We start from the raw sequence: 13,697 nt of genomic DNA, 5'->3' as shown, positions 1-13,697 counted from the left end.
AAAAAAAAAAAAAATTAAAAAAATTTTAAATAGTATTTGAGCTATAGCCATATTAATTCATGATATTTTCTATGTAATCTAGGACCAGGAGCATTTCCTAAGTCTTTGAGCTAAGTAGGGCCACCCTAGGGAATGGATCCAAGAGCAACAGCCGATTTGGGATTTTTTTTTTGGAAAGCAAATAACTTTATACTTACGGTTCCATGGACAAAGCAAAAGTCTAAGCACAAGTCCAATCCCTGTTAATAAGGGGAACTAATAAAGAGATTTGACTTAATAGCTAAACAGACTCCCATTTAAACAAAATTCATGAAAAGATTAAATTATTGATACACTGATATTCACATAAACCATAGAAAACGTAAGACCATTTTTAAGACAAAGTTAACATGATGCAACCTAAATCTAAATGAGGATGGAATATATACTAGTCTAGTAACATTTTGAGTTTTTATCCAAAAATTGATTTGACTGGCAAGACTAAAGCACTAACCAAAAGTAAAATTTACACAAACCATAAAGACCATTATTTGAAAAAAATCACTGTTCCTAACACATTTCCAAAATCAATAGTTTGCTAGCAATGAATGTTGATAGACCTAATGCAATGTTTACCTAAAATACAATAAATACTGTATCATGGATGTTTGATCAAAAATACTCTTAATGTAGTAATCCGTCACCACTGATTGAATTAAAGCCTCTATTCAACATTCAAAGGCTTTGGGCTGTATCAAAATAAAGGTATATATGCACTTTAAGGATTTTGCCATCTTTTAATCTAAAAGTGATGTAGACGTAAATAACTGCAACACCAACCACTGTAGCATATAATGCTAAAAGACAGTATTGGTACAGCAATGTTTCAATGTCACAGCGATAAAGTCAGCCTCAAGCAAATAAGATGGGATAATGTTATAGTAGTTACTAGATACTATTCTAGTTTAGACACATTCTGTATCATTTCTAACTCTGACACTTTTCACACTTTTCCATCTAAGAAGCATGAACAGTTTAACGTTTCTATGTATTTGTTGCAACTTGATATTTCCCTGTTTACCAGTGCTATCCTATTTCTCCCTTTAGCAATGGTTAGTCTCTGCTCTACAGAATAAGCCTGTTTATACAATTCAGATTTCAGTTCTCAGCGAGAAACTATTTTCCACATGAATTCCTTCAGTAAATCTAAAGTGTGACATAGCTTATTCTTTAAATCATGCAAATTGCTAGATAAACTTTGGTAAACAGAGAGAGAGACTTCAGAAAAACATATTGAAGTGATTTCATTTAAAAAGGTTATTATGTGTTGGTTAAAGAAGAGGATCAACATCAGTATCACGGAAATTAATGTAACTATAGCAATGTTTAAAATCTTAAAAAATTCGACTTCTTTTTCATCCTTATCAGGCCAGGAACATGGCATCCTCTTTGAAGAAATTTTCATTTCAGGAATAAGCAGTTTCTTAATTTGTCCAATTTCTGTTCTGCTCCAGTCTTCTAATATTTGGCTTACTCGAGGAGAAATTTCAACAGGGTGAACCTCAGGAAGTGGTCTTTGCTTCAAAATCTGTACATGTTGGCGGATATCATCAACTTCTTCAAGAAATTTCAGTGGAGACTCTTCCTGTAAAGATGTTGTTAATGTCATTAATTCAAGCTGCTGCTCTCTCATATCCTTCATCCTTTCAATTTGCGGAGTGTATTCTTGATTAATCAGATTGTTAACACTACCAAGAGCAGCGAGGAAAGATTTTTTTTTCTGTTCTAATGCATCACTAAGCTCCTTAAAATACTGGAGAACAACTTCCTTATCACTTTGGACCATCTTCTCTGAATGAGATTTCTGTTCTTCCAGCTTTTCGATAAGACGCGTAAGATCTGTCCAGTGGGTGTCAGTTAACTGCTCGAGCAGTTTTTGAGGCGCATCCTTTTCCTTCAGGTAGGCACTTTGAAGATCATCTATGGGATGACCATGATGTTGCCCTATGGTAAGGCAATGACCACAAACTAATTTTTTATCTAGGAGACAGTAAACATTTAATGGTTGTCTGTAATGTTCAGGACAGGTAACGATATCTGGATGGTCTTCTTGCTGGTACTTTTCAATAATAGCCCTTAATGCAAAATTAACAGGTAAAGATTCAATACCAGGTGGAGCAATTTCAATAATACTTCTGCAGTTGGGGCACTTGAGTGGAATTCGTAAAGGTCTCCATATATAAAAGTTTCCAGATGCTTGAAGAATGTTTTCCAAGCAATTTCTACAAAATGTATGAGAGCATGGTAGTACACGAGGATCTTCAAATATACTGTAACAAATGGGGCATGTTAACTCGTCCTCAAAATTGTGCATTTCCTGCCAAGAGAAAAAAGTATTTTAAGCCCACATACAACAGACACTTGTACATACCATGTAAAGTTTCAGGTGTTAACCTCAAAACTATTAGTATAATGTGCTTGTCATTTAAAAGACAGTAATCAAGATGTTCAAGATTTTTAAAATGCAGCTTTCTGAGTAACACAACTCCTAATATGTAAGATAGACTGATCATTTTTAAAAGTTTACTCACCTTGAGACAAAAAACATACTGAACAATTCTAATTTGTAATAAATTCTTCAAATTAAAGTTACTTAAGTTTGTTTCTATGCAAAAGTAAAATTCAGTGTTCTACTTAAGTCTACTTCATGATAATCCGTGCAAAAAGTGCTAAAATCAAAACTGTACACAAACAACTGGAAGTCCTAGCCACAGCAGACCAGAATAAAAAGCTCAGTCAGCTGAACGTCCAACTTCAGGCCAGGTCATGATCTCACAGTTCATGGGTTCAAGCCCTGCATCGGCTGTGCTGACAGCTCAGCTCCTGGAGCCTGCTTCCAATTCTGTGTGTGTGTCTCTCTCTCTCTGTCCCTCCCCTGCTCATGATCTCGGTCTCCCACAAGAAAAAAGAAAAATTAAAATGGTCACTATTTGCAGATGACACTAGAAAACCCTAAAGACTCCCAAAAAAACTTAGAATAAATGAAGACTTAGTAAAGTTGCAGGATACAAAATTAATCTCTTGCATTCCTATACATTTATTAACAAAGTAGCAGAAAGAAATTAATACATATTTACCAGCCAAGGAGGTAAAAGACCTATACTCTGAAAACTATTCAATACCAATGGATGAAACTGAAGATGATTTAAGTTGAAAAATATGCCACACTCCTGGATGGGAAGAATATTGTTAAAATGTCTATAATACCTAAAGCAAACTACAGCTTCAATGTAATCTCTATCAAAATACCAATAATACTTTTCATAGAACTAGAACAAGCCTAAACTTTGGAACCACCAAAGTCCCTGAGCAGCCAAAGTAATCTTAAGAACAAGGGTGCGAGGTACTGCAATCCCAGAGTTCAAGTGACCACAGCTGTAGTCACCAGTATGGTATGGGTATAAAAACAGATACAAAGAACACTTATATGGGCAATCTATGGACAAAGGAGACAAGAATATACATATGTTCTGGGGAAAATTACTCTTTAATGATGCTGAGAAAAACTGAACTATGTGCAAAAAGTATGAAACGACCACTATCGTTACACCATATAGAAAACTAAAGTGGATTCAAACCTGAAAACTCCCTTAAAGAAAACAAAATAATTTCTGGGACATCAGCCTTGGTGACATTTTAGTAGACAGGTCTAAGGGAAACCAAAGCAAAAGTTAATTAGAACTACACTAAAATTAAGTGTCTGCCCAGCAAATGAAAAGGCAATGAAAGAAGACATTTGCAAATGATACTTGAATAAGGGGCTAATATCTAAAATACATAAGAAGCCTGTAGAACCCAACAAAAAGCAATCCAATTAAAACATGGGCAGAAGATCTGAATAAACAGCTTTCTAAAGACATTCAGAGAGCCAATAGACACATGACAAAATGTTCGCCATCACTGCTCATCATGGAAACGCACCTCAAAAACCACTAGACCTTCAGTTTGTCAGAATAGCTAGTAGATAAGAAATGAGTGTTGGTGAGGATGTGGAAAAAGGGGAATCCTGCATTGTCGCTGGACTGTAAATTGGTGCAACCACAGAAACCAGCATGGAGGTTTCTCAACTAAAAATTGAAATCCAACACAACCCAGTAATTCCACTACTAGATATTTATCCAAAGAAAAAAACACTAATTCACAAAGATATATGTACCCCCATGTTCAATGCAGCATTATTTGCAATATGGAGGCAACACGTGTCTATCAAAAAGTGAATGGGTAAAAATAAATGTTGTTATATCCAAAAAAATTAATATTAAAAAATTAAATAAATAAATAAATGTGAATGGGTAAGATCTGGTGGGTATGTGTGTATGTACATGTAGGTATATGTATCTATATATACACAATGGAACAATCAGCCATAGTAAAATTAGATCTTGCCATCTACAACCACACGGATGGACCTAAATGAAATAAGACTAAATACCATATGATTTTACTTACATGTGGAAATCTAAAAAACAAATGCGCAAACAAAAACACCAAAACAGACCCACAAATACAGAAAACCTGGTGGCGGCAGGGGTGAGTGGGGATGGTGAAATGGATGAAGGGGCTTGGAGGTTCAGGCCTTACAGTTGTGGGATAGTCACAAAGATGAAAGATCCAGCATAAGGAATATGGTCATTGGTGCTGTATTCCACGTATTAGCACGGTAGCTGCACTTGTGTGATCTCAGCATAATATATATACATAGTTGCTGAAACACTATATTGTATACCTGAAACTAATGTAGTATGTGTCAGCTAAAAGGTTAGAATTTTTTTAAATGATGCAAATACAAGATTATACATTTCTCCTAAATAACAAATTGGGATTAGAAAAATTATAGTCTAATTAAGAAGACTTCATATTCCCAGTTGGCTCAACCAAAGTTTCTAAAGAAAAGTATTAAATTTCTCTAGGAGCGCCTGGGTGGCTCAGTCAGTTGAGCGTCTGACTTTGGCTCAGGTCATGATCTCACACACAGTTCATGGGTTTGAATCCTGTGTCAGGTTCTGTGCTGACAGCTCAAAGTCTGAAGCCTGCTTTGGATTCTGCGTGGTCTTCTCTCTCTGCCCCTACCCTGCTCATGCTCTAATTTCTCAAAAGTAAATAAATATTAAAAAAATTTTTAGTAAATAATAAATTTCTCTAATAACTGTTACTTTTTTTTTTTTAACTTATTTTTGAGAGACAGAAATAGCGCGAGCAGGGAAGGGTCAGAGAGAGACGTAGACACAGAATCTGAAGCAGGCTCCAGGCTCTGAGCTAGACGTCGGCACAGAGCCCGACACAGGGCTTGAACCCACGAACCGTGAGATCATGACCTGAGCCGAAGCCGGACGCTTAACCGACTGAGCCACCTAGGCACCCGTTACTATAAATATCTTAGTTTCTTGAATTGAAATACTAGTATGCTTAAAGCCTGGGATCAACATAATGTAATATTCCAAAGTAATAATTCAGAGATATGGAAGGGAAAACTTTTTAATGTTTGTTTTTGAGAGCAAGCGAGCGAACACAAGCAGGGGATGGACGGAGAGAAGGAGACACAAACTGAAGCAGGCTCCAGGCTCTGAGCGGTCAGCACAGAACCCAATGCGGGGCTTGAACCCTTAGTTCTTCCAATAAAAACGTTTTAAAAACCAAATGCTGATTGGGGTTAACTAAGAAATACTGATCAATAGAGTGTTAGTGGTAAAGAACAACATTAGTCCTCTTTCCTTAATGAAAGGAACCCAGCAATAATAACCTCTTGGCAAGATATTTTTGACATTTCTAAAAACAGAAACTTGAAATTCTGCACCCTACCTCCCCTTAAAGTCTTAGTTTGTGCCTATTCCTTTTTTTTTTTTAATGTCTTTTATATATTTTTGAGAGACAGTGCGAGCAGGGGAGGGTCAGAGAGAGAGGGAGACACAGAATCCGAAGCAGGCTCCAGACTCTGAGCTAGCTGTCAGCACAGAGCCTGACGCAGGGCTCGAACCCACGAACTGTGAGATCATGACCTGAGCTGAAGCTGGACACTCAACCGACTGAGCCACCCAGGTGCCCCAGTTTGTACCTACTCTCAAATGCAAACCACAATCTTTGGGACCTACTTAGCCCTGATAGAGAAAAATCAAGTTACATCACCATTTAGAGAAACCTAAAGAGAAAAACAGAAAACCAAACTCCCATTCATGTAAAATATAAACGTTACACCAAATCATCCTCTACAAAACTTTTAAGATTAAAAGTTTGTGAAGACGTCCACAAATAATTTTGTACTTTTAATAACTATTAAAAATCTCTTTGGACTTTTGGCTCTATGCTTTTTCATCATTTTGGAAATCAAACTCTTATTCAAGTGTCAAACTGGGCTCTGCCTCCTCCCCCAACCTAGAACCCTTATTAATCTCACTGAATGCTGTCCTGCCCATTCATAGCACTTAACTGGAGTTTAAGACAATTTTATAACATTTACCTATATATTAGGATGTAAGCCTGCAATAAGGGCAGGAATTATGTCTAAACACAGAACGTGACACATAGTAGGTATTCACTCAATATTGGTTGGATATTACCTTTTAAGAGAAATGTTAATGAAATGTCAGATTTTTTTTAGGTAGAAAAATCTCTATTTGTTTAGGAAAAGCTATAATAGGAAAGTCTGTAAGTCTATCAAAAAAAAACACTCCATTCAGATTGACAATATTTAGAATGCTAATGGGCCAAAATGTGTCACACAGATAGTAAGCTTAAACTGTGAGGCATTCCAGGAAACTAAATAACTGGGCAACAGTACGGAAGGTGACATTCATTGCAGGTAAGTGCAAGTGAATGCGTGTTGAGAAAACTTCATGACCACTCTGTACCTACAAAGAGCTCTGTAATCACACAAAAACCATCCAGGAAAACAAACCTGCTTCTCAGAGGATTTTAGTGAGGTCACAGTTCACAATCAAGGAATAAACAAAACAGCACTTGAGGAAAAAATCGCATTTTAAAAAGTAGACACATACTCAATTTAGATTTACTATTAGAAGTATTTAATGTTTTAAGTACCAAAATTAGACCTAAAACAGAATCTAACCTTTTCCTCCAAAGTCTCATATTTGTCAAAAGCTAGAAAATATTTTTGAGAACCCATTTGGGGACCCCAAAAGCTCAACTTTGTTTAGAATGAAGATATTCACAACAATATTGAAAGAAAACGTCATTTCTTGAATTCATATAAAATAGAAAGCAAATATGGTCTCAAAAGTTAACTTTCATATAATTAGAAATTTGTGGACAGCTTGAAGATATAGAAATCAAATCCTACTCTTGGATTACCCTCTTTTTGCTGAGTGATTAAAGACAGATTTTAGGCAGTAAACTTATGACAAGTCAGACTGGTTAATAGAAGCAGGCCTGGTTGAAAATCACTGTAAGTCCAGGAATTTTCTGACTCCAGTTACTGCCTGACAAACAGGAGATATGGTCGGTTCCCATGCTTAGAAGCTAATTCTTCCAGAGCAAGATGGCAGAGAAGGAGGGAACCCTATTACCTCCGCCTGCCTGCAATTATCAAACTAAGAATTAAAAGCCACAGCTTTCTGATGTCCAAGAACAGAGGTGCACGCACAGACCCCTTTTGATAACAGCCTCATGGATGTCTGAGCGAGTGCCAACTGGGACCTGAGACTCTGGGGGAGGGAGCGCTGGCCCAAAGCAGAGCCGGGAGAGAAAGCGCCCAGAAACTTGGCACCGGGCCTGCAGGGAGATGGGTGTCCAGAGGCGGCTCGGCGGTTCGTGCGGGGCAGCGCAGAGCTGACGGGAAGAGAGACTGAATCGCTCACAGCGTGATCTCTGGAGAGGGGAGACCTCGCCCGGGACTGAGAGCTGCTGGTCGCAGGGAGAGAAATCTGTCCCCCCTCATCGGGCTTGTTCTCCCTTGGGCCCGGCAGCTCGACTTCAGGCGGACCAAGTGGGAAAAACTGGCTCCACAATCCCCCTGCTCAACCCCGGCCAGAAAGCCGCCCGCCTGCTGGAGATCATCTTAACTGCAGTGGCAGCAGCAAAGTTCGTGGGCAAGGACTTAGAAACCTGGTGGAACTTAGAAAACCGAAACAATCTGACCCACCCATGGCACGGGGAGGTTGGACTCAAGAGAGTGGCTGGCAACGCACAGTCTGAGGGAGACTTGCAGCGGCGCCCCGCCATTCTTCTCCCCGCATCCACTAAGGCGGGGCCCAGAGAGCAGCCCCTGAGACCCCACCTGCCTACACCACGCCACGCCCATCCGCGCTGGAGAGCTGCTGTGCTTTTATTTCTATTATTTTCAGGGCGCCTGGGTGGCTCAGTCGGTTAAGCTTCTGACTTCAGCTCAGGTCATGATCTCATGGTTCGTGGGTTTGAGCCCCGCATCCCCCCGCGTCCGGCTCTGTGCTGACCTCTAGCTCAGAGCCTGGAGCCTGTCTTCAGATCCTGTGATTCTTTCTCTCTCTGACCCACCCCTGCTCATGCTGTCTCTCTCTCCTCTCTCTCTCTCTCTCTCTCTCTCTCTCTCTCTCTCTCTCTCTCTCAAAAATAAATAAAAATAAAAACCACTATTTTAATTGTTTTCTGATTCTTTTCTTATTTTTATTTAATTGTTTCCCTTGTTTTCTGTTTTCCTATTTCCTTCTTTTCTCCCTTTCCCCTGGAGTCTGGGAAAGATAAACATTTATGCACTGCTATACTTAGATCAACTCTTACCATCCAGATATGTTTTCCTTTAACTCATTCTTATCTCCCCCCTCCACAGGTTTTATGCTCTCAGACTGTCCTTTATCTCTGGCTGTCGCTGTCCCCCCACCTTCTTTATTTCCTTTCTGGTCCTCTCTTTTCTTTCCTGTTCCTTTTTTTTCTTTCCCCTTTTGGTCTGCTTATTTGTACTGTCAGTGCATTTGTGTGCTTGTGTTCCCTGTGAGTTTGTCTCTTTTCCTTTTCAGGGCTATCTCAAGAAATAAGCCAAAGCACACGTAGCGTACAATTCCAAATATCGCTGAGTAGGTAAATGAATTAATCAGACGCATAACAAGAGAAACTGAGAGACACCATTAAAAGAACATCTCCTGAAACGACAGGCTGTAGACAGTCAAAGAGCCTCCTTTAACAGAGAAATGCTAATAAGCGCACAGTGCAGAATGAGCTTTTAAAACTGACAAGAGACAGAAAGCTAGTCAAAATGATGAAACGAAATTCCAGGAAGAAATCACAGCTACAGAACTGCTCAAAACAGACAAGCAACATAATTGAACAAGAATTTAGAACAATTGTCATAAAATTAATCACTGGCTTGAAAAAAGCAGAGAAGCCATCAGAGAAGATATTGATACAAAGACTAGGTACCTTCAAAATAGCTGTGACGAGTTTAAAAAGGCTATAAATGAGGTGAATAATAAAATGGAGGCTGCCACTGCACGATTGAAGAAGCAGAGAGGAGAATAGGTGAATTTGAAGACACAGTTATAGCAAAAGAGGAAGCTGAGAAAAAAGAAAAATTGATACAGGAGCACAAAAGGAGAATTCAAGACCTGAGTGATACAATCAACGGAACAATATCCGTATCATAGGAGTTCCTGAAGAGGAAGAAAGAGAAAAAGGTCCTGGAGGGGTGCTGGATCAAATTATAAACAGAAATTTCTCCAATCTGGGGAAAGAGAGACACTGAAATTCAAGAGGCATATGGAAGTCCCCTAAGACGTAACGTAAACCAACCTTCAGCACGACATATCATAGTGAAACTAGCAAACTATAAAGACAAAGAGAGAATTCTGAAAGCAGCTAGGGATAAAAGGGCCTTAACATACAAAGGGAAACCTATCAGAGTGGTTACAGACCTATCTACTAAAACTTGGCACGCTAGAAAGGAATGGCAGGAAATCTTCAATATGATGAACAGGAAAAATATGCAACCAAAAATTCTTTATCGAGCGAGCCTGTCATTCAAAATAGAAGGAGAGATAAAGGTTTTCCCAAATAAACATAACTTGAGAGATTTTATCACCAAACCAGCCCTATAAGAAATCCTAAGAAGGACTCTATAAGAGAAAGGTAGCAAGGAATATAAGACACCAGAGACATCGATACAAACATGAACTCTACAGAGAACACAATGAATCTAAACCCACATTTTTCAATAACACTGAATGTAAATGGACTGAATGCTCCAATCAACACAAGGTAGCAAAATGGATAAAAAACCAAAATCCATCTATTTTCTGTCTACAAGAGACTCATCTTAGACCTGAAGACCCCTTCATATTGGAAGGGATGGAGAAATATCTATCACGCAACTGGATGCCAAAAGAAAGCCGGAGTAGCCATACTTCTATCAGATAAACTGGAATTTAAAGTAAAGGCAGTAACAAAAGATGAAGAAGGACATTATATAATAACTACAGGGTCTCTCCATCAGGAAGAGCTAACAATTATAAACATCTATGTGCCAAATTCGGGAGTGCCCAAATACATAAAACAACTAATCACAAGCAGAAACAATCTTATTGATAAGAATGTGCTAATTACAGGGGACTTTACTACTCCACTTACAACAATGGACAGATCAGCCAGACAAAAAAAAAATCACTATAGAAACAATGGGCCTGAACGGAACTCTGGAACAGATGGAATTAATAGATATATTTAGAACTCTGCATCCTGAAGCTAGAGAATTCACTTTATTCTCAGGTGCACATGGCACATTCTCCTAGATCACATACTGGGTCATAAAGCAGCCCCCCATAAATACAAATGAATTGAGATCAGACCATGCACACTTTCAGATCACAATGCTATGAAACTTGAAATCAACCACAGGAAGAAGTCGGGAAAACCTCCAAAAATATGGAGGTTAAAAACTACCCTACTGAAGAATGGTTGGGCCAATCAATTAGAGAGGAAATTTAAAAATATATGGAAACAAATGAAAATGAAAATACAACAATCCAAGCTCTCTGGGACACAGCAAAGGCAGTCCTGAGAGGAAAGTTTATTACAATCCAGGCCTATTTCAACAAACTAGAAAAAGCACAAACTCAAAATCTAAAAGAGCACCTAAGGAAACTAGAAAGGGAGCAGCAAGAGCACCTCAAACCCAGAAGAAGAGAAATAATAAAGAGCAGGGCAGAAATAAACAATATAGAATCCACAAAAACAGTTGAACACATCAATGAAGCCAAGAGTTGGCTTTTTGAAAAAATAAACAAAATTGATATACCTCTAGCCAGGCTCCTCAGAAAGAAAAGAGAGGACACCCAAATAGACAAAATCATGAGTGAAAATGGATCTATCACAACCAATCCCTCAGAAATACAAGCAATCACCAGAGATTACTATGAAAAATTATATGCCAACAAACTGGATAATCTAGAAGAAATGGACAAATTCCTAAACACATGCATTACCAAAATTCAAACGGGAAGAGAGAGAAAATCTGAACAGACTGATAACCAGTAAAGAAATTGAATCAGTTATCAAAAATCTCCCAACGAATAAGAGCCCAGGGCAAGATGGATTCCCAGGGGAATTCTACCAGACATTTAAAGCAGAGTTAATACCCATCCTTCTCAAGTTATTCCAAAAAATAGAAATAGAAGGAAGACTTCCAGACTCATTCTACGAAGCAAATATCACTTTGATTCCTAAGCCAGACAGAGACCCAACAAAAAAAGAGAACTACAGGCCCATATCCTTGATAAATACAGATGCAAAAATACTCAACAAGATACTAGAAAATCGAATTCAACAGCATATAAAAAGAATTATCCATCATGATCAAGTGGGATTCATCCCTGGGTTACAGGGCTGGTTCAATATTTGCAAATCCATCAATGTGATACATCACATTAACAAAAGAAAAGATAAAAACCATATGATCCTGTTGACAGATGCAGAAAAAGCATTTGACAAAATACTCCTTTCTTAATAAAAACCCTTGAGAAAGTCAGGATGGAAGGAAATTACTTAAACATCATAAAAGCCATTTATGAAAAGCCCACAGCTAATATCATCCTCAATGGGGAAAACCTGAGAGCTTTCCTACTGAGATCAGGAACACAACAAGGATGTCCACTCTCACCACTGTTGTTTAACATAGTGCTGGAAGTCCTAGCATCAGCAATCAGACAACAAAAGTGAATAAAAAACATCAGAACTGGCAAAGAAGTCAAACTTTCACTTTTCGCAGATGACATGATACTCTACACTGATCGACTCCAGCAGAAGCCTTCAAGAACTGATCCATGAATTCAGCAAAGTTGCAGGGTACAAAATCAATGTACAGACATCAGTTGCATTCTTATACACCAAAAATGAAGCAATAGAAAGAGAAATCAAGAAACGGATCCCATTCATAATTGCACGAAAAATAATAAAATACCTAGGAATAAACCTAACCAAAGATGTAAAAGACCTGTATGCTGAAAACTATAGAAAACTTATGAAGGAAATTGAAGACGACGCAAAAAAGTGGAAAAACATTCCGTGCTCATGGATCGGAAGAATAAATATTGTTACAATGTTATTATTACCCAAAGCAATTTACACATTCAATGCAATCCCCATCAAAATTGCACCAACATTCTTCTCAAAGCTAGAGCAAACTCTCTTAAAATTCGTATGGAACCACAAAAAAACCCAAATAGCCAAAGTAATATTGACGAAGAAAACCAAAATGGGAAGCATCACAATCCAGACTTCAGCCTCTACTACAAAGCTATAATCATCAAGACAGAATGGTATTGGCACAAAAACAGACACACAGACCAGTGGAATAGAGAGCCCAGAACTGGACTCACAAGTGTATGGCCAATTAATCTTTGACAAAACAGGAAAGAGTATTCAATGGAAAAAAGACAGCCTCTTTAGCAGGTGGTGCTGGGAGAGCTGGACAGCAACATGCAGAATGAAACTAGACCACTTTCTTACACCATACACAAAAATAAACTCAAAATGGCTGAAGGATCTGAATGTGAGACAGGAAACCATCAAAACCCTAGAGGAGAAAGCAGGAAATAGAAATCGCAGCAATTTCCTACTTGATACATCCCCAAAACCAAGGGAATCAAGAACAAAAATGAACTATTGGGACCTCATCAAGATAAAAAGCTTCTGCACTGCAAAGGAAACAATCAAAAAAACTAATAGGCAACCAACAGAATGGGAAAAAAAATAGTGGCAAATGGCATATCAGATAAAGGGCTAGTATCCAAAATCTACATAAACTCCATACCTGAAAAACTAATAATCCAGTGAAGAAATGGGCAGAAGACTTGAACAGATGTCTCCAAAGAGGACATCCAGATGGCCAACAAGGCACATGAAACAATGCTCAGTGTCACTCATCATCAGGGAAATACAAATCAAAACCACACTGAGATACCACCTCACACCGGGCGAGAGTCGCTAAAATGAACATATCAAGAGACTATAGATGCTGGCGAGGGTGTGGAGAAACAGGCACCCTCCAACACTGTTGGTGGCAATGTAAACTGGTGCGGCCGCTCTGGAAAACAGTGTGGAGGTTCCTCAAAAACTATTCATAGAACTCCCTATGACCCAGCAGTAGCACTGCTAGGAATTTACCCAAGGGATACCCATAGGAGCACATGTACCCCAATGTTCGTAGCACCACTGTCAACAATAGCCAAAACATGGAAAGA

At 38.6% G+C, this 13,697-nt stretch overlaps 1 protein-coding gene across 2 annotated transcripts in view; it reads right to left on the bottom strand.

The window, feature by feature from the left end:
• Window positions 1-756: 756 nt before the first annotated feature.
• The window catches only part of TRIM59 (tripartite motif containing 59), a 17,274-nt gene continuing 4,333 nt past the window's right edge, over window positions 757-13,697 (bottom strand). For both annotated transcript variants that reach the window (XM_029939969.1, XM_029939970.1), the window contains exon 3: window positions 757-2,356. In XM_029939969.1, coding sequence (XP_029795829.1) covers window positions 1,145-2,353 — 1,209 coding nt within the window. In that variant the 5' untranslated portion in view covers window positions 2,354-2,356 and the 3' untranslated portion in view covers window positions 757-1,144. The remainder of the gene's footprint in view (window positions 2,357-13,697) is intronic.

This window comes from Suricata suricatta, chromosome 5 (genome assembly GCF_006229205.1).
Source record: "Suricata suricatta isolate VVHF042 chromosome 5, meerkat_22Aug2017_6uvM2_HiC, whole genome shotgun sequence".
Taxonomy (NCBI): Eukaryota; Metazoa; Chordata; class Mammalia; order Carnivora; family Herpestidae; genus Suricata; species Suricata suricatta.
Note: the sequence above shows the minus strand (reverse complement) of the source record. Positions and strands in the feature narration are given on the sequence as shown.